General features: G+C 40.7%; 1 protein-coding gene across 4 annotated transcripts in view; it reads left to right on the top strand.

The window, feature by feature from the left end:
* Window positions 1-22,404, top strand: part of sgcd (sarcoglycan, delta (dystrophin-associated glycoprotein)) — a 510,268-nt gene that overhangs the window by 412,269 nt on the left and 75,595 nt on the right. For all 4 annotated transcript variants that reach the window (XM_069898190.1, XM_069898187.1, XM_069898188.1 and 1 more), the window contains one exon: window positions 1,439-1,627. In XM_069898190.1, the coding sequence (XP_069754291.1) occupies window positions 1,439-1,627 (189 nt within the window). The remainder of the gene's footprint in view (window positions 1-1,438; window positions 1,628-22,404) is intronic.

Below are 22,404 nucleotides of genomic sequence, written 5' to 3'. Positions count from 1 at the left end.
TGCCTCCACCATTCCTTCAGGCAGGGAATTCTGGACCCCCACTGCTTTTTCACCTGAGTCAGACTCAGAGATGGCCGTTGTGTAACTTTCCTGTTAATTATACTGGTACAGGTATTAGAATTTGAGATTGTGACCTGCTAAATAGCATTAGTTCTCTTGAGAATATGTGACATTAATTTCCATGAAAATGATCACCATACGAGAGATAATTATGGTATTAGTGCTCAATGAACAGCTTGTCTAATCTTATAGTAACTAATGGCAAAATATTATCATTGCACACTGTCCTGTAATTTATTGATAATGTTGACATTGCAGGATATGTTTATAGAAGCATTTTTTTTTATGTAAAGATGACCTTCAAAATCAACAATTATGATAGATCTGGATGCACATGAAAGCAACACTTAGAAAGTGGACTCTACACTTTGAATCAGCTAATTGGGTGGTACCAAATTGCTGCCAAATCTGAAATTACAAAACTAAAATTGAGACAACCTTTTCCTTATGATATCATTATATCATGGTTTGTTCACCTATTAATGTGTTAAGACTGAATCTACACATTTCATTGGCTTCTCCTTATCTACATTTCAAATTCAGAGTTGACTTTTTCTGCATTTTTCAGTATGATTTACGTGTAATGTGAAGGGGTAGGAAGCATTTATGGCAATATTGTGTAGGTGAGGAAGATGAATGGAAGACAGGTGCTAATGAGGAGGGAGCAAAGCAAGTAAAATTATTATTGCTGCATAAAGCCATTTTCAGTGTGGACAAGGATGTTGCTGACCAATGAGAAGGCATCAAAGGAGTAGTGCTTTCCTGACAATGAGCCTCAGAGTACGATTGTCATGGGTTAAAGAGAGAAACTCAATTATCATTGCTTATTCAATAAAATGTTTGCATTTTTGGGATGTTTGGGTGTTATCAGCCATTCAATCCCTCAAACTTGTTCCACCATTCCATTTGGTCGGGGTTCAACTTAAACAACTTGTCTTTGCTTCATAATGCTCACTATCCCATCTGCTCAAAATTGAATGGACTTTTAATTACCCATTTTCCACAGTTTATTTTACCAGATTAATACCATCCTCTACGTATAAAACTCCTGAATGATCCAGCTTGCTCTATTTTTAAGATTAGATTCTCCAACCCCACATTAGAAAGTCAATATTACATTTAAAGCAGGTTTAACTACTTAGAGCGTGGTGAAACATTAACCAAAATTGAATACCCTTGTAATTAGGTGGAATACGGTTTGTATACTTCATGAATGCTCGCCTTATTACTGATTGCATCAATATACCAATGTATACCCAAGATCAAAATGTAATGTATGATCTGAAAATAATTAATGGAAAATTTTTGATTTTAAAATTGATTTCGATGAAGAAACAGCATATTTTCTTTATATTGATAACTTTTTTTTGTTATACAGATGACACAGGAACAGTACTTGACTCAACGAAATAACATCCAGGCCTCAGAAAACCAATATGTCTACAAAGTTGGGATTTACGGTTGGCGAAAGCGGTGCCTTTACTTTTTTGTCCTGCTATTAATGATTCTGCTCTTGGTGAATCTTGCTCTGACAATATGGATCTTGAAGGTCATGAATTTTACAAAAGTAAGTGTTTGTTGAGAAAGAAACAAGGAAAAATGTTTCATGTTTGATATGCAAATATGTTTGATACTGATTCGTAAAAGATGTCCAATTAAGGACCTGTAATTAAAAATGTAATTTAAATTCAACAGTATCGCAAAAACAGCAAATGCTTGGTTTTGACTTGATACTTCAAGTGTTTGTGACCTCCCCAGATTTTTTGAGTGTTTCTTGGTCTTCCAATGAGAAATATTACATAGCTTTTGAGAATGCCCCTGAAGGTGTTTTCTGCTGTTCAGTTGGGGATGCTTGCTGTGTGGAACTTGGAGCGGAAGACTAGTTTTGGGAGTCAAAGTAAGGAGCATGGATGATATGACTTGCTTGTAGAACAGTTTCAATGCTGGGAATAGGACTCTCAGATTGGGTCAACATCATTCTAGTAGATTTTTAAAATGCTGCAGAGACAGCAAAATAGGTAGTGATTAATCTGGGTCCTACCTTACGACTCTAACTCAATGCAAGTAGAATTGCGCTGCCGTGAAGATTCATCTGTATAAACCGCCATCTGGTTTAAACTGTCTGAGTCTACTTTGACTCCTGCATTTGACCTTCTATTTACTGTGACTGATACATGATGTAAAAGAGATGCTCATAAAACATAAGACAGTGGAGTGCAGGAACAGGCTCTTCAGCCCATCATGTCTACACAACGAGTTAGTGGTATCATGGACCAGTCATCCTTAAAGCTCTCGATCTGCTTTGTTATGCTTGACATCAGAAATAATGTTAGAAATTAAAGAGTGAAAGATTATATCTGAATAGCATATTAATAGTGTGAATACTGATTTGCAGAAATGATGATAAAATCATCTACTCTGTTAGTGTGATTTAACAACCTTCAGTCATAGGTGTAGCTGCATTCACTTCAGTTCACAGATCACTTAGCTTCATTACTAACAATCAGAATGGTTTCCATTCATGCTGTCTGCACATAAGAGGATACCCCATCTACAATCTGAGTAATCGTAGAATTGATTTTACACACAATTTATCATCTGTTGTTTGAATGAATATCGGATACCCTGTGGACACATTTATATTTTTGCCCACTCAATTAGACTGAAAAAAAAACCCACATGCTGCACTTCTAATCCTTTCTCAGGACTATTCAACCAGGTAAAAATAAGTCTCAATAGATTAGTAATACCCACTCATTGTCAGAATTTACAGGCATCCAAAAACATTGTGCTTGTTTATTCCCCAAGATACAAATTTTAAACTGGAACCGACTGATGAAATAAAGGTGTGGAAAATACCTACTCATCAGTTTCCTTTCTGATAAATGTGTTTCTAGTTTTAATGCCCTAAAAATATCCTGTCATTAATGTTTGATTTTAATTGCTGCTTTTATTACTAAATGGAACATTGAGTTATCTCCCTGGAGTAACTTCAAAGGGAGATTAATTTTAAAAGATTGACTTGAATTTAAGTCTTGAAGACAGCAACTATAACTGTAATTAACATACTGTTGATGGACAGTAATTGAATATTTCTACTATTGGCTATAATTAAAGCTCAACTCACAATCAAAGGCTTAATCTTAAACAAAATTTTGATTGCACATTTGTTACGCATTTGCAGCAATCCCTATGGGAAGAGTGGCTACCTATACCTATATTAACAGGACTAGGTGGCTGTCCAGGCATTTGTATGCTAAGAGTTTCTTTTCCACAATTCCAGAAATTGAACAAAAGTATTGCACCCTCATGTGCTTTGAGAGAATAAAGGCTCTCTGAATGTAATAGCTGTGAAAATAGTGACAGAGGCAGGGGTGGGGGTGGGGGGGGGGGATGCGGAAGAGAAATGTATTGACTCTTTGTGTTTTTTGATTATGTATAGAACTAAACTTTCATAGTTTTATCATAAATAAAAGTTGAGTGTTTGAATTTTATCTTTGGAAGACTTTACAAATACTGACAAGCAGAAGTTGTGGTGAACAGAGTGCTAGCTTTGCCCAACAATAGAGAATAGGTTCTAGGAAGTTTTAAAATTTTTAGTTTCTCAGCTAAAATATATCCTATTGTGAATTGTAATCACATTGTGAACCTTTACTGAATCAATGTAAACTAAAACATTGTAAATACTGTGCTTAATCTTCAGAAGACTATTCAGAATTATTAATTGTAACATTTCCAACTGACTGGCAGACACCAAACAGGAAGAAGGAAGAGAGATGAAGTTCCACCTGCTCAGGTGGAGTTCAGGAAGTGTAGAAGAAGAAGTTCCTGAGGTTTATGGATTTCACCTTGAAAGCTTAACTGTGTGCTGTCAATTAGAAGTGGCTTGAACACCATAAATCCTTAGGTACTGAGAATGTGAGTTTTAAAGTGGTGGCAGGGATGAAGTGTCTGAGAGCATTCCATTGTATGTTCTGGTTATTTCGCAAGGCTAAAGCTGATTGTGAAGAACAACAACAGCCTCATATTTGGCAAAGACATTAAAAAACTATTAACCATTGGATAAGCGACACGGCGTGCTATAACAAATCTGAAGAAACTTCATAGAAAGCATGTTTGTATGGAGAAGTCTGTTCAAATGTTCTGGAAAAACTGGAAATTTATCTTTATAAATATGCAGAATGTGAGCCAGTGGCAGACTCCCTTCTGATGAGATTAGAGGCAGTGCCTCTTGCTGTAATGGAGTTCTCATGCTTTGCAAAGCAACAATAAAGTAGTTGGCAGTTGTATTTGTCTTCATTGGTTAAGCATTTGCAGGTCCACTTTAGCAGTACAATACACGTAGAATGTATTGACTTGATGACACAGTGGATGTGAAGAGAGATGTGCCAAGGGCAGATTATTTTCTGTATATAGTTTTGTGAATTTTTTTTTAAATAAAAAAAGACATTAACTCACTGACTAATTGACCTTAAAAGGCAACAGTGAGTATGCCCAGGTTTCAGTTCATTGCAAGACTGATGCAGTTGTCTACTTGTACATTAGGATTGCTGTAATCCTTCAAATAAAGGGTTCTGATTTTTTTCCCCTTCACTAAAAGTCCCTTGTTGGGTCTGTTCTATGGTAAACATAGGTAGGGAAGAGAGGGTGCCATTCTAATTAATGTTTTTGGGGAGTGTGTGGGTGACCCCTTAGTCAGGGCTTTGCTCATTCATAATTTTTGTCAGTGAATGTCCTTACTGTCTCATTAATAGTCTGTTAAAAAATTGGCGGCATTATGAATTTGGGTTATTTTACAAAATTACAAACAGAATATGCATTTCTTTCATAGAGAACCATAGAAACCTCCAGCCAGAAAAAGGCCCTTCCACCCATTTAGTCCATGCTGAACTACTCTGCCCTCTTGTTGTTTTTCTTCACAATCAGCTTTAGCCTTGCGGTATCATCCACATGTACAATGGAATGCTCTCGGACACAGCACCTTCTACTACTTCATCCTCCATGAAGATGATATGCCGCAATATCAATTTAATGCAATGCACAAAAGTGCTGGAGAATCTCAGCAGGTCACATAGCATCATTGCGAAGCAAAGGGTAACCAACATTTCAAGCCGGATCCCTTCACTAAGGTTTGAGCAAAAAGCAGGCAGGTGCTTCAATAAAAAGTGGAGGGGGAAGAGAGGAGGAGGAAAGAAGGAGCAGGTGCAGAAGTGCAAGCCAACAGGCAAGAGGTCAGGGGTAGATAAGGGTGGGAGGGCAGAAGAGAAAAAGGCTGGGAAGAGATAGGGGGCTCTCTGAATGGAAGGGAAGATGGTGGGGAACTGGAGGAAAGGAGGCAGAGGGATAGGGAAAGAGAGAGAGGCAGAGAAGGGTCCTAATGGAAACTGGAAGTCAATGTTTATGCCATCTGGCCTGAGGGTTCCTGAATGAAATATTAGGTGTTATTCCTCCAATTTGTGGGTAGCCTTGATTAGGCAGTGTGTGAAGCCATGGACAGACATGTCAGTAAGTGAAGGAGGGTGGAATTAAAATGACTGCCCACTGGGTGGTCCCCACAGATAGAATGAAGGTGCTCAACAAAACAATCTCTAATTCTGTAGCTACTCTCTCCAGAATCTGCAAATAAGCCCTTTGGGAATTCACCACTCTCTTAAAATCATTTTATTTGAAGATGGTAACATAGCTAGATCAATAGAGAAAATGTATCCCAGAGTGTTTTGATGATAGAATTGTAAAACTGATATACTATTAGAAATGGTGTAATGGAAGACCTGCTCAATTTTGTTGAGAGGATTTACAAAATCTGACAATGGAAGGGGATATGGAGATGTATGTTCAAAACAAATTCAAAAAAACTGATGAAAGAATAGGAAGAGAGAACTAAAAGGCCCAACAATGGTCCTCTCCCAAAACATCATAATATTATTCAGTTAAATAGATTTTTTTCCCATCACTAATGTCATTCAGCACTCATTAGTTTGTATCCTTTTCATGCCTGATTAGATCGATTCTACTTGGCAGCTTCGTTGCCAGCTACTAAAACTAATTGAGAGTGATCAAATAGGAGTTTTGGCATTTTGTTTTTTACACCATGTTTAGAAAAACACTTCCAAAGTCATTACTTCTCGATCAACAAAACAAGGAGTTGATGTAATGGATTGCTCGCTTGCATATATCCTGAAATAAAAGGCCAAAGTGCCATTAATTAAGAACATAAAATTAAAGTTGATGTTTTAGATTTTTTTAGTTGTAAATCAGTTGACAGAGGTTTGTGGGTTTAAGGTCCACTTGAGAGAGTTAAATCCAAACTGATATTTGGAAAGATGGGATTGAAATATTAAGTAAGATTGGGATAATTTGGTTTAACTTCACGAGCATTTGGAAGAATGAGAGGAAACCCTGATGGGGCTTGATCAATCAGAAGGATGCCCCCACTTGTGGGGAAGTCAAACCAGGGGTCACAGTTTAAGCATATGCGATAGGCCATTTAGGTGGGGAGACTTGTAATAGTAAACCTGCAGTATTCAGAATCAGAATCAGAATTTATTGTCGTGAACAAGTCAAAAAATCGTTGTTTTGTGGCAGCATCACAGTTCAAAGTGCAAACATTCATATAAACCACCTTACAACAATAAATAAAAATCATGTATGAAAAGTCAAAGTAAGGCAGTGTCTTTGGTTCAGGAATCTGATGGCAGTGGGGAAGCAGCTGTCCTTGTGCCACTGAGTGCTCGTCTTCAGGTTCCTGTACCATTTTCCCGATTGTAGCAGAGTAGCCTGACCAAAGTGGGGGGGATTTTGAGAGTAGAGGCTGCTTTCTTAAGATCACGCCTCTTGTAGATGGCTTTGATAGAGTGAAGTTCGGTGCCCGAGATATAGAGGTTTTTTTTGAATATTTTATTTCCATGCATGTATTAATATCATGACACAAGAAATAATAGCCATATAACCATATCAAATCTATTATACATGATGTATTATATACTCCCTAAAAAACCCACAAACCCCCTCCCCCCAAATAATAATCCCAAAATAAAGAAAATAATTATAGTTATAAAGAAGAAAAGAAAAAGAAAGAAAGATACCTGGTTACCAAAGTGTCACCACTATTCACTCAATCATAGCTTTTTCAATATTTATTTATTCTAAGGAGTTAAAGAGGTTTTGGAAGGTTCAGGGAAAAACCTTTACAAATTTATACCTACAATATGTAAATATGGCACCAGATTTTCAAAAAAAAGTATCATATTTATTCTTTAAAATGTTGCAGATTGAGTTAACAACCCTCTGGAGTGTTTTACTTGTCCTGAGCATTGGCACCTCCGTGCCAGACAATGATGCAACCAGCCAGAATGCTCTCCATGGTACAGCTGTAGAGGTTTTTGAGAGCCTTCGGTGACATACCTAATTTCTTCCTCCATCACAAAGTCAGTTGAAGTTTAAAGGACAAGTTCAAAATTCAGATTTATTGTCAGAGTACATACATGACGTCACATACAACCCTCCGATTCTTTTTCCTGCGGGCCAGACAGAATTTTTACTTCGTGCAAAAAAACAACTGTACTCAAGAAAAGATACATATCTAAAAGAGAGAAATGTAAGCAAGAAGGAAGTGCAAACAACTGTGCAATACAGAAAATAAATATTGATACATGATATTAATACATGCATGGAAATGTAAATAAATAACGTGCAAAGTAAGAATCCTGAACTGAGTGATTGATTGAGTTTGTTGTTGATGAGTCTGATAGTGGAGGGGGAGCAATTCGTCCCGACCTGTGATAGGAGTCTTGTGACACCGATACCTCTTTCCTTGATGGCAGCAGTGAGAACAGATCGTGTGCTGGTTAGTGAGGGTCTTTGCTGATTGCTGCTGCTCTCCGACAGCAGCATTCCATGTAGATTTTCTTGCTGGTAGGGAGAATCTTGCCAAGTGATGTACTGGACTGTGTCCATTACACTCTGCAGGATTTTCCACTCAAGAGCTATTGGTGCCTCCATACCAGGCCACAATGCTGTTGGTCGGCATACTTTCCACTGCATATCCATTGAAGTTTGTCAAAGTTTTAGATGTCATACCGAACCCTTGCAAACTCCTGAGAAAGTAGAGACACTGACGTGCTTTTCTCATGATGGCATTTATATGTTGGTCCAGGAACTATGACTCTCAGGAATTTAAATTTGCTCATCCTGTCCTCCTCTGTTTCTCCCGATGATCACTGGATCATAGAGCTCTCATTTTCCCCTTCTGGTCCATAATTAACTCCTCAGTTTTGATGATATTGAGTGCAAGGTTTTTGTTAGTACAAAATTTAGCCAAGTTTTCAGTCTCCGTCCTGTATACTGACTCATCGTCCCTTTTATACAACCTATTACCATGGTGTTGGCAGCAAATTTATAGATGGTGTGGTTGTCGTATAAAGTCATAGTTGTAAAGTGAATTGAGCAGGGGGCTAAGAACAATGCCCTGAGGTGCTCTGATACTGATGGAAATTGTGGAAGAGATGTTCTTACCAATATCACTGATTGTGGTCTGGAGGAGAGGAAATCCAGGATCCAATTACACTATAGGGTATTGAAGCCCAGGTCTTGGAATTTGCTGATCAGTTTTGAGGATATGATGATGTAGTCAATAAAGAGCATCCTGATGTATGGGTCTTTGTTGTCTAAATGTTGCAGGCCTTTGTAGAGCCAGTGAGATGACATCTGTCGTAGACCTGTTGCTGTGGTAGGGAAATAGGAATGGATCCATGTTGCCACTCAGATAGGAGCCAATATGCTTCAACACCAGTCTCGCAAAACACTTCATCACTTTTGCTGTGAGTACCACTGGTTGGTAGTCATTAAGGCAGGTTTATACACACTTCTTGGTCTGATTGATGCCTGTTTGAAAAGAGTGGGTACCATATGTTGCCACAGTGAGATGTTGAAGACTTAAAGTTTGCTTCGCACAGTGCTCTTTATGGTGACTTGTTGTGCATGAATTGCCTGCGGTATTTTCCATTTACAACAGTGCTATACTTCAAACCTACTTCATGGGTTATAAAACACATTAGTTTACTCAGACAGAAACAAGACATGCAGCATATAAATGATTCCTTTTTTTTGTTTTCCTGTGAAAATAATGTGAGTCCTTAGTATCAATTGTTAACATCCAAACAACTATTTGGAATCACTTTTCACTCTGTGTCATGCACAAGCTGTATGAAATAGTGGAGATTATATCAAATTCTGCTTCAGTGACTGCAAAGGAGTAAATATTTATTTATCCCTTGTCACTACTTTTAAGGAAGGATTATTCCCATAAGTAGCTTTCCAATAGCACATAGTGGTAAACATGGAAAGATTGCCCATTGTTTTAGTCACACAGACACTAACTCTCAGCCTATAGTTGACAGGCAATGTATTGACTCTATTAACCTCTGGAATTTAATTATAGAACTTGACTACAAGGTACTTGACCTAGTGACATTAAAGGTACAGGCCAGGATTCCATCTAAATATCGACCACCTCATTCAGCAAATGGAGAATGTCAAGAACCGGGCTTTTTTGCAGCATAAAGCTCCACAAAGTAGCCAGTATAGAGAGGCCCAAGGTGGAGATGCACATCATGGAGAGGCCCAGCATGGAGGGACCCATTGTAGGGTGAGGATTTATTGGCTTGAGAGGCTTTGGTGAGCAGATCCTGAGGACGTACAGCAGGTAAGGTCAGGTAAGATTTTTGTATTGTAACAAAAAGTTAGTGGAGATGACAACCAGGACAGTGGAATGCTCTGATTGCAGGTTCTGGGAAATCTGGAAGAGCAGAATTGTCCCTGATAACTACACCTGTAAGAGGTGCATCCAGCTGCAATTCCTAGGGAACTGGAGCTGGATGAACTCCAGATCATTCAGGATGCATGCACAAACAGATCTTATCTGAAATATGGAAGAATTCATATTCAGTGAATTAACAGAAACTATGGAGAATGCTATGCACATTTCACAAGTAGGTGCTAATTGAAATGATGTCATAAAATGAATGGACTGGAGACAGGTCATCTGTGTTGAACATTCTACAAGACTTTTGACCTTTCTGCAAAGTGCTCACTCAAAGGTCACTCGTGGGTTCTTGTTTACCTAAAAACAATAGATGGGAGGAGAGAGAGAGAGAGAGAGAGAGAGAGGTTAGAGGGAAAAAAGAGAGACAGACAGACAGACAGACAGACAGACAGACAGACAGACAGACACACACACACACACACACACACACACACACACACACACACACACACACACACACACACACACACACACACACACACACACACACACACACACACACTGAACCGACACAGCTGAAACAAGCAGGAGAAGCTGAAACAAGCAGGAGAAGCTGGTTGGAACTGAAACAGAAGCTCCTGAGTGGCAGATGGCTGGAAGTGCTATCTGTCTGACATTTGTCTTGGAATAAGTGGAACAGAATGGAACACTGTGGTAGCCTCAAAGAAAGAAGTTATCACCTGGAGAACCGTGATGGGGCAAATTTCATCAGCAAGACATTGATGTGACTAATGGTGATACCTCAGTTGTGGAAATCCTGGAACTACAAATCTCTCTCTGCAAACCTACAAATAACCTTCCTGAGCAGTAAACATTTACCTTTCAAGCACTAAAACCTGGTGAACTTTATACATGTTAAATTCTGTGCACAGTCTAAGAATTGCCTGCAACCAGTGAACATGGAAGAATGAGAAGTGAGATTGAACTGTGAACCAATTAACTTTTCTTAAATTTACACACACATTACATACACGTGCGCTTAGAATTAGAAGGGGGCTAAGTTGGGTTAGTTAAGTTAATAGAGATGTTAAAGTTTGATTCTGTTTTCATGTTTAAAGATAATTAAAAACAACTTTTGTTTAAGTAACTACTTGTCTTGGTGAATCTCTGTTGCTGCTGGGTTTTGGGGTCCTTTGAGCTCGTAACAACAAACACACGCAAAAGTCAAGAGGAAGGTAATTGAGTGTTGGTTGGAGAGGAAAGGGGAATAGGCAGTCATGCAGAGCACCCCTGTAGCCGTTCCCCTCAGCAGTAAGTATAATGTTTTAGATACTGTTGGTGGAGGGTGGGGGGGAGTGATGATTTATCAGGGATAAGTCATAGTGGTCAGATCTATGGCACAGTGTCTGGGCCTTCAGCTAAGAATGGAAGGGAGAGAAGCTGTGGTGATTGAGGATTCGACAGTTGAATAGATAGGAGGTTCTGTGAACAAGATGGAGACTACTATGTTGACTCCCAGATGCCAGGGACAGGGAGGTCTCAAATTGAGTCCACAGCATTCTGAAATGGAGGGGGATCAGCCAGATGTCATGGTCCCCATTAGTACCAATGACACAGATAGGAGTATGGATGTGGTCCTGAAGAAGGAAAGCAAGGAGTTAGGAAGGAAGCTGAAAAGCAGGACCTCAAGGATGGTAATCACAAGATTGCTGCCTGGGCCATGTGCCAAAGAGGGTAGGAATAGGAAGCTGTGGCAGATGAATGCATGGCTGAAGAGTTGGCGCAAGGGGCAGCATTTAGATTTGTCAACCGTTTGGATATCTTTTGACCTGTGCAAAAAGGATGGGCTGCACTCAAACTGGAGAGGGACTGATATCCCGTTGGGCAGATTTTTCAGAGCAGTTGGGGAGAGTTTAAAATACTTTGACAGGTGGATGGAAACAGAGAATAAAACAGAAAGTGGAAAGGATGATGTAACATGTTGTGGGTTTGTGAGGAAGAACAGGTAGGGGAGGAAGCATAAAATATAGGCCGTTGGAGAGTTTGAAATGTGTCTATTTCAATGCAAGGAGCATTAGGAATAAAAGAGATGGATCAATATGTGGAATTATAATGTTGTGGCTGGAGGAAGAACAGGATTGTCTGATGCATGAACCAGGGTTTAGATGTTTTAAAGTAGATACACTGGGAGGGGGAAGAGCATTACTGGTCAGGGATATTATCGCAGCTGCAGAAAAGGATGACACTGTGAAGGGAGTTTCTACTGGGTTGGTGTGGGTGGCAGCCAGAACCAGGAAGGGAGCAATCACTATCGAGAGTAGTCTATAGACCTTCAAATAGCCCTCGGGATACTGAGGAACACATAAACAAGCAGAATTTAAAATGGTGGAGAAATATCAGGATTGTTGTTTCGAGAGTCTTGACCTTCACAAATATTGACTGGTACCTCCTTACTGCAAGAGGGATAGGTGGGCCAGAATATATCAGGTGTGACCAGAAAGAATTCCTGACAGAGTATGTGGACCAGCCAACTCGAGGGAAGGACATATTGGAATATAGTACTGGGTAATGAACCTGGTCACGTGATAGACTACTCATTGGGGGAGTATTTCTGTGATAGTGAGCAAAATTCCCTGAGCTTCAGCATAGTTGTGGACAAGGATAAAAGCAGACACAATGGGCAAGTGTTTAATTGGGAAAGGGCTAATTATGATGGGCTGAGACAAGAACTAGGGAGAGCACATTGGGAAAGAGATGTTCTCAGGAGAAAGCACAGAAGTAATGTGGAGGATCTTTAGGGACCACTTGCACAGGGTTAGGGATAGGTTTGTCCCACTGAGACAGAGAAAGATGACAGAAAAAAGGAACCATGGTTGACAAAACAGGTGAGGTAGCCAGTTAAGAGGAAAAAAGAAGCAGACATTAGAATTAGTAATCAAAAATCAGGAAGGCCTCATGAGAATTATATGGTAGCCAGGAAGAATCTTAAGAAATGATTTAATAGAGCTAGAAGTGGGCATGACGAGGCCTTGACAATTAGGATTAAAAAAAGGTCCTAAGGCTTTCTATACATATGTGAAGAACAGAAGGTTGACAAGAATAAAAGCAGGGCCGCTTAAAGATAAAGGAGACAATATGTACCTGGAAGCAGAGGAAGTTGTGGAGATCCTAAATGAATACCTTCTTTCATTATTCACAAGAGAAAAGGACCTTGGTCAAGATGAGGTCAGAATAGAAGCTTATGTGGTGGAATATGTTGAGATTAGGAAAGAGAAAGTGCTGGATCTTCTTTCAGAAAATTAGGATTGATAAATCCCAGGGGCCAGATGAGACAAAGTTGCTATGGGAAGGAAGGTAAGAGATGCTGGGGCACTAGCATTGATCTATGTATCCTATAGGGGAGGTGCTGTGGGGTTGGAGAATGGCAAATGTGGTCTCTTTGTTTAAAAAAGGTAATTGGGAGAATCCTGGAAATCATAGACCAGTGAGTCTTACATCGGTGGTGGGTAATTTTTTGGATAGGATTCTTAAGGACAGAATTTACAAGCATTTAGAAAAGTACAGCCTTCTCAGGGATAGTCAGCATGGCTTTGTGAGGGGAACATTATGCCTCATGAGCCTAATTTTTTGATGAGGTAACAAAATAAATTGATGAAGGCAGCGTGTATATGGATCCATGGAACCTTGGCTGTGTGGATTCAGAATTGACTTTCCTGTAGAAAGCAGAGAATGGTAGTGTATTCTTCCTGGAGGTCAGTGACTAATAGAGTTCCACAAGGATCTGTTCTGGGACACCTGTCTTTGTGATTTTTATAAATGACCTGGATGAGGAAGTAGAGAGGTGGGTCAGTAAGTTTACAGGTAATACAAAGGTTGGTGGGTTGTAGATAATGTTGAAGGTTGTTACAGGTTAAAACAGGATACAGACAGGAGGCAGATTGGGTGGGAGAGTGGTAGATGAAATTCAATCTGGATAAGTATGAGGTGATGCATTTTGGAAAGTCAAATTTGAAGGCAGAGAACATGGTTAATGGTTGGATACTTAACAGTGTGGAAGAACAGAGGGATCTTAGGATCCAGATCCATAGATCTCTGAAGGATGCTGCACAAGTTGATAGGATAATTAAGAAGGTCTGTAATATGCTGGACTTCATTAGTTGGGGGATTGAGTTCAGGAGTCATGAGGTAAAATTGCAGCTCCATAGATCTCTGGGGAGACCACCTTTGGAATATTGTGTTCAGTTCTGGTCACCTCATCACAGGAAGAATATGGAAGCTATGGAGAGAGTGCAAAGGAGATTAACCAGGATGTTGTCTGGATTGGAAATTAAGTCTTATAAGGCAAGGTTATCAGATCTAGGACTTTTGTCTTTGCAGCGAAGTAGGATGAGAGGTAACTTAATAGAGGTCTACAAGTTTATGAGAGGCACAGATAAGATGGATAGCCATCACATTTTTCCCAAGGCAGGAGTAGCAAATACCAGAAGGCATCTGTTTAAACTGAAGGGAGGAAAGTTTAGGGGTGACATTGGGGTAAGTTTTTTAAACAGAGAATTGCAGGTCCCTGGAATGCATTGCCAGTGGTGGTGTTGGAGACAGGCACATGGATGTGAGGGTTATGAGGTAGGGAGTGTTTAGTATTTTGGGGGGGTAGGTATATTTAGATCAGCATAACATCGTGGGTCGAAGGGGCTCTACTGTGCTGTAATATTCTATGTTTTAAATCCCAAAATTTAACAAAACATCTGGCTGCTGTGGCAGGGTGTGAGTGAGAATGGGCTTTATAGAGTTAACAATATTTAATTGAAACACTCATATACAATTGGGAAATATTTGTCTTTGAGAGGAATTCAAGGGAATGAGTAGAATCAAATACCTTGGAAAAAATAACTGTTTCCTTGTGCAGTGTTTTCAGTAGGAATAAGTAGGGGGAGGGGGTAAACACAATAGGCTACAGACGTTGTGATTGTAGTAAAAACACTGAAATGCTGGAGGAACTCGGCCGGTCTGTTCAGCATCTATAGGAGACAAAGATCTATTGCTGATGTTTCGGGCCTGAACCCTTCAAGGGAAAATCAGAAAAGGCAGGAGCAGGATATATCAGAAAGTCTCAGAATTCAAACAATGGGGGTGGAATCCAGACTAACAAACAGTGTTAATTGGATATGAAAAGGGACTAGGTAGAATTTATCATGTTTGTGTGAAAAGGAGATGGAGAATGGAAAGACAACGGGGAAGTAAGGGGGTGGTGGTGGGGTGTTTAACGAAAACCACAGAAGTCGATGTTAATGCCATCCAGTTGGAGGGTGCCCAGTCAAAAGACAAGGTTTTGTTCCTCCATTTTATGGGTGGTCTCAGTCCGGCAGTACATGAGATCATAGACATATTGGCAAGGGAATGGGATAGAGAATTGAAATGGATGGCCACTGGGAGATCCACACTATTCTGACGGACAGGGCCGAGGTGCTCAACAAAACGATCTCCCAGCCTACGTCCAGTCCCTCCGATGTAGAGGAGACCACAGTGGAAGCACCGGATGCAGTAGATGACCCCTGCAGATTCACAAGTGAAATGTTGCTTCACTTGGAAGGACTGTTTGAGGCCCTGAAGAGTGCTGAAGGAGGAGGTGCAGACACATCACCTGCAGTCACAGGGGTAGGTCTGAAGGGGACGATTTGTGGGGATGGAAGAGTGGACAAGAGAGTTACGGAGGGAGTGGTCCCTGAGGAAGGAGGAGAGGGGAATATGTGTCCAGTGGTGGGATCACGTAGTAGGTGGCAGAAATGGTGGAGAAGAATGTGTTGAATGTGGAGGCTGGTGAGGCGGAATCCTGTCCTTGTTGTGTGTGAGGGTGGAGGGAGCCAGGGCAGATATGCAGGTAATGGAGGATTATGCAGGTAAGTAGAGGGAAAGCCAAGTTGTTTGAAGGAGGAGGACATCTCTGATGATCTGGCATGGAAGTCCTCATCCTAGGTGCAGATGTAAGGAGACAGGTGAACTGAGAGAATAGAATGGATTCCTTACAGGGGTCAGGGTGGGAAGAGGTGTAGTCGAGGTAGCTGTAGGAATTGGTGGGCTTTTAGAAGAGAATAAGTAATTTGACACAACATCTTCATATATGCATATATTCCTGTTTGCATAGTCAAGTATGCACAGCACTTATGCGCAAATAAATTTGCATCAAATGTTAAAGGTCATCCCTGAACATGAGGAATTCTATCAACTGTGATTGCATCATCATGTTAATTCTTGGAGTTTTATGGGGCAGGAAATTATTTAAATAATGCATAATTTCAGCATTTTAACTTCTAGCCTTTTTGAGATTGTTTATGCAGTGTGTAACATTCTGTGGAACAAAGCATTAATCATGGGATTATGTAGTGTGGTTGACAATGTTCAGGATGGCTGGGATAAGTGGCTGGTTATGAAGTTCTAGTGTCTCTGGGGAAAGAACTGTGAACTTTAAATACACTGATTAAGCAAACCATGAATATTTTATTTTTCAGGCTGTGCCTGAATGGCAGTCATTACATTCCAAATTTCTGTCATTATTTCACATGGTGTGATCATTATTATAACTCCTTTGCCAATTTATTAGCTATTATTTTACAAGCATGGGCATGGCACTGTTAATTATCACCATGTGTACCCTCTGCCCAATCTTGCCTGGCTAAGGTTTGAAGAGCCTTATCTTGGGGGGGTGGGCAATCTGAGTCCAGTTTGGAGGCCTGAGTGGCCTTGTGTGATGCACTGGACTCTGAAGTGCCACTGGAAACATTTGATAATGGCAAACATTGCTCATAGGTTTGCCACCTGTTAAAGTTGTCAAATTTATATAAATGTGTGTGAATGGGAATATTTCAGACACTAAAAATTATTTTAAAACTGAAATAAAGAGTCAAAGCATTTAAGCAATAAAATAGCCAAAAAGTGTTTAATACAACATTGTAGCAAAGTATTCTAAACTCAGTATTCTATACTGAGACGTCTATTCTATAGACATCGGTGTACAGTAGTGGAATCAATGTACATGTTGTTGAATTGATGTATGTGCTAGGAAGTCAATGTGCACACTGTGGAGTCTTGTGCAAGACTAACACTTCCAGGCTTGTATGTTGGGCTTATATACATCACTGCTTCTGTCACATGGACAGAAAGTGATATCATAGCTCAGATAAAAACCTCTGTCTTTTCCTGCATTTTCCACAGCACATCCGCCATTTCGGGAGCCGGTTTGCTTGCTGGTAAATGGGTCACCACAGCATAAACCAAAATACAAAGAATTAATGTAAAAATCAATACCAGCTCCTCATTACACAAAAGTGCTGGAGAAACTTAGCAAATCACACAGTGACCTTAGGGCTGAAAATCAGGTAGACATCAAAATAAGAAGGTGGGAGGGGGAGAAGAGAAGGGTGAGGAACACAGGCTAATTGATGGATACTGGTGGGAAGGGGAAGAAGAGAAAAGAGCTGAGGTGATGGGGGAGAGACACAGCCCTACACCCACAGAACCCAAGCAATTATCCTTTTATAATGATCCTAGATTTTTTTTAAAATTCCTACCTTATCATGAATTTCCCTTATGTTCTGCCTCACGAGGGACAATTTACAATGGCTTATCACCTACTGACCTGCATCCCTTTGGGATGTGGAAACAACTGAACATCACCAAAGCCAAGGAGCTGATTGTTGACTTCAGGAAGGGAAAACCAGAAGTATAAATTCAAAGGTGGATAGGGTGATAAAATTTAAGTTCTTGGGAGTCACTATCTTGGAGGATATTTCCTGGACCTAACACATTAGTGGCATCATGAAGAAGGCACATCAGTGGCCCAATTTCCCCAGGACTTTGAAGAGGTTTGATATGACACCAGAAACCCTAGCAAATTTCTACAGATGTGTACTGGAAAGTGTGCAGACTGACTACATCATGGTCTGCTATGCGGACACAAATACCCTTGAGCGTAAAGCCCTGCAGAAAGTAGTGGACACAACTCAGGACATCACAGGCAAAACCTTCCCCACTAACGAGAACACCTACAGGGAACACTGCTGTCAGAGAGCAGCAGCAATCATGAAGGATTCTCGTCACCCAGCACATGCTCTGTTCTTGCTGCTCCCATCAGAAAAGAGGTATAGGTACCACAGATTCGCACCACCAGGTTCAGGAACAGCTGCCACCCCTCCACCATCAGACTCCACAATGACAAACTCAATTATGGACACATTTAAGAACTTTTGTGCACTTTATTGATTTTTTACATTCTCTTTGTTTTGCAGTCAATTTCTTTACCTTCATCATCTGTTTACAATTCTTTATTTATTTACGTGTATGCAGTTTATCTTCGCACTACCAATAAGTCGTAATTCTGCCTCGCCCGCAGGAAAAAAGAATCTCAGGGTTGTATGTACTCTGCCAATAAATCTGAAATCTGAAGCAGGAAAACTCAGAGGAAATCCATATGGTCACAGGCAGAGATTTCAAACTCTATACAGTCCAGATTGAACCAGGGTCACGTGAAGCCATGGATTGCAGATTCTACAAATTAGAATTCATGATTGTAAAACTAAAAATGCTATGCAGATTAATCTGTGGAAGAAGGCAAAGGGAAACCATTTCAACATTTTTTTCCTTGTATAATCATGAACTCAACATTGACTATGGTCTCAGATCAAAGTTGGAGCCTTCACCAGAGGAGAACAGGGAGGCACAACTACAATTCGGAGGGTCAGTGATCATGACTGATGGAGAATCATGATTGCCCACACTGAATGGCAAGGCACCTGAATGAATGAATAAGATGCTGCAAGACCGGCTGAGTTCCTCCTGCATTCCTATATGTTTTTACTACAATCACAGTCTCTGTAGACTTTCAGAATCAGAAATTATTGCACTGAACAAATCCTGAGATTTGCTGTTTTGTGACAACATCACTGTGCAAACATTCATATAAACCACCTCACAACAACAAATTTGAAAAATAGTGCACGAAAAGTAAGACAGTCTCTTTGGTTCATTTACCATTCAGGAATCTGATAGCAGTGGGCAAGCAGGGAAGAAGCTGTCCTTGTGCTGCTAAGTGCTTGCCTTTAGGCTCCTGTACCTTTTCACTGATGGTAACTAAGTGAAGAGGGCATGGCCTGTGTGGTTGGGCTCCTTGAGGCTTCGTTTTTAAAGACACCGACTCTTGTAGATGTCCTCGATGGAAATAAATCTGGTGCCCGTGATGTAGCAGGCTGAGTTAACAACTCTCTGGATTTTTTACTTGTCCTGAGAGTTGGCGTCTCCATACCAAGCAGTGATGCAACTAGCCTGAATGCTCTCTATGCTACATCTGTAGAGATTTTTGAGTGTCTTTGGTGACACATTGAATCTCCTCAAACACCTCATAAAGTGCAGCCACTGGCGAGCCTTCTTTGTGATTGCATCGACATGGAGGCTCAAGGACAGATCCTTGGAGATGTTGACATGGAGGAATTTGAAGTTCTTGTCCCTCTCCACTACTGAGCCCTCAATGAGGACTAGTTGTGTTCCCCTGACTTCCTCCTGAAGTCTACAATCATATCCTTGGTTTTGGTCATGTTGAGCACAAGTTTGTTGCCATGACACACTCAGCAAGCTGATCTATCTCGCTCTTGTTTACTTCCTTGTTGTAATTTTGCCGACAACTATGGTGTCATTGGCAAATTTGTAGATAGCATTGGAATTGTGTCACGGGTGTATAATGAGTAAATCAGTGGCTAAGCACTCATCTGTGAGGTGCACCTGTGTTGAGAATGAGACTTTTTTAAAAATTCGTACACACTGTGGTCTTCTGATGAGGAAGTCAAGGATTCAGTGGCAGATGGGGGTGCAGAGGCCCAGAGTTTGTAGCTTCTTGACCAGCACTGAGGGAATAATGGTGTTGAAGGCTGAGCTGTAGATCCATAGCTGAATGGAGAGCCAGTGATATTACGTCTGCTGTGAAATGTTTGTGATGACAGGCGAATTGCAGTAAGTTCAGAACTTTACTTAGGTCCATGTTAATTCTGGCTAGGAACAGCCTCTCAAAGCATTTCTTCACAGTAGAAGTTTGTGCAACTGGACGATAAGAGTTGCAAGTTTCACTACGAGATTCCTCTGCTCCACTGCACTCCCCAGATCCCTACCATTCACTGTGCAGGTTCTCCCCATATTGGACCGCACAAATTGCAATACCTAACATTAATTTCCATCAGCCATTCCTCTACCCACCTAGCATGACATGACATCAGCTGCAGAGTTCCATGAATGACATAGAAACATGTTGAATGAAGAATGTTGGCTCAGAAAGCAAAGCTATTTATTGGTCCATTTCGAAGAGTATCATTTTTTTAATCTGGGTTTTGATCTAATTCATAACCAAGAGAAAAACCCTATCGTCTGTACGGCATTTTCTCAGTACTGAAATCAAGTATTAGCATAATAATACATTCAATTTTGTTGTGTACCTTGCAGCCACACTTTTTCAGTCAGAAGCGAGAGTTGCAGAGCTCAGGTATCACTTCAACTAGATCCTTTTTTCTCAGGCAAGATGGAAAAAAATGTAGTTTAATCGCATTCTGCTCGTGCATGTATCTTCTGATTTCTAGCTTTTCATGTCCTGCAAAACATCATATTTGTCGTGATTTATTTGTCGTACTGTGATGTGCTGTCTGTACTTGTATTATTATCCTCAAGTGAGAGCATTTGATATGGTTGAATATGAAAGAAGCAAGCAGAAGAACTGTGGAGGTGATTGATAGCTAGAACACAGATTGGAGTCTCTCAATGATTTCTAAACTTGACAGGAATGTTAACTTGTAAAACATTAAAAGGCATTAGGGTTTCATGGAAAATTGCCTGCATATTGGATCCACTCGTAAAATGACTTGGTCACATTACTCATGATTTACAAGGGAAGTTTTAAGGAAATATAGACAACCCAAACAAGTGTTATTGATTTTCCATGCTCAGTACCTCTTACTTGTCCATTTACCGTGAATATCTGATCTAATGTTGAGTATTTGATCAAATTCTTTTGAGCAATAATCAACAAAGTTGTTCAAATAGAACATTATGAACCAGGCTACATTTAACTGGAATTGCCACAAGCAATTCATAGAGTTAACATCAACTTCTCTGGTTTTTGCAAGATCACCATGCTGGATAAACTCAGCAGGTCAAACTGTGTACTTTATGTAGCAAAGATAAAGATATGTAACTAACATCACAGAAATTGGTCCTTTGGCCCAAATTGTCCATGCTGGCCAAGGTACCTTCCTGAGCTGATCCTATTTGCTTGTATTTGACCCATATCCCTCTAAAGCTTCGCTACTCATGCACCTGTCCAAATATCTTTTAAATGTTGCAATTGTACCCATCTTTACAGCTTCCTCTGGCAACTTATTCTGCCAGCAGATTTCTGACACAAAAAGGTATAGAAGGCAAAGATGCTCTGACGGTCAGAGGATGGACATGCAGTAGTTCCTCACAGAACCATTAGCCAAACTGGCATTATTTTCTGACAATCTTTTGATGAAAATATGCTCACTCCAACTCCCACAACAACCTTGACTATGCTTCTTCCCACCCTGTCCCCTGTAAGGATTCCATTCCATTCTCTCAATTCCTCCATCTCCATCGTGACTGCACCCATGCCAGATCATCAGAGATGCCCTCCTTCTTCAAACAGCATGGTTTTACCTCTACCACTATCAACTCTGTCCTTGCGCACATAACCCACTTTGACTGCACATCTGCCCTTGACCCCTTGATGCAAAAAGAACAGCCTCACCTACCAGCCCACCAGCCTCAGCATCCATTTCCTCTGCAATTTCTGTCACCTACAACATGATCCCACCTCCAGACACATCTTCCCTTCTCCACCCCTCTCCGCCTTCCATAGAAATTGCTCTCTCTGTGACACCCTCCTGCACTCATCCCTTCCCACTAACCAGCCCCTTGGCACCTTCCCCTGTGACTACGAGAAGTGCAACTCTTGAGCCCACACCTCCCCCATCACCATTCAGGGCCTCAAACAGTCCTTCCAAGTGAAGCAAAGCTTCACATAAATCTTCAGGAGTTATCAACTGCATCCAGTGCTCCTCTACATCATTGCGTCTCCTCTACACCAGAAAGAGTGGGCAGAGGCTGGAAGATCACTTCGCTGAGCACCTTCATTCTGTTCACAGCAATGACAAAGATCTTCTAGCGGCCAACCATTTCAATTCTATGCCGAATTCCCTCGTCGACATGTCTGTTCATGGCCTCATTGACTGCCAAAGCAAGCATTGGAGGAGTAACACCTATTATTCCATCTTGGCACTCTCCAACAGGATGGCATTAACATCAACTTCTCCAGTTTTTGCAAGACCACTGCCCATTCTTCCTCTTTCCCCTACCCCTCTGTTTCCATTCCTCCAGCTCTCTGTCCCTTTCCCTCTCCATTCACAAAGCACATTTTCCTCCCCACATTTTCTCTTGTGCCCTCCCTCCTTATCCACCTCTTACCTGTGGCCTGGTCCGTGCTCCTCTCCTACTCCTTCCTTCCACCATTTTATTTAGATGTCTTCCTGATG

This window comes from Narcine bancroftii, chromosome 9 (genome assembly GCF_036971445.1).
Source record: "Narcine bancroftii isolate sNarBan1 chromosome 9, sNarBan1.hap1, whole genome shotgun sequence".
Taxonomy (NCBI): domain Eukaryota; kingdom Metazoa; phylum Chordata; class Chondrichthyes; order Torpediniformes; family Narcinidae; genus Narcine; species Narcine bancroftii.
This window is presented reverse-complemented; position numbering and strand designations above follow the sequence as displayed.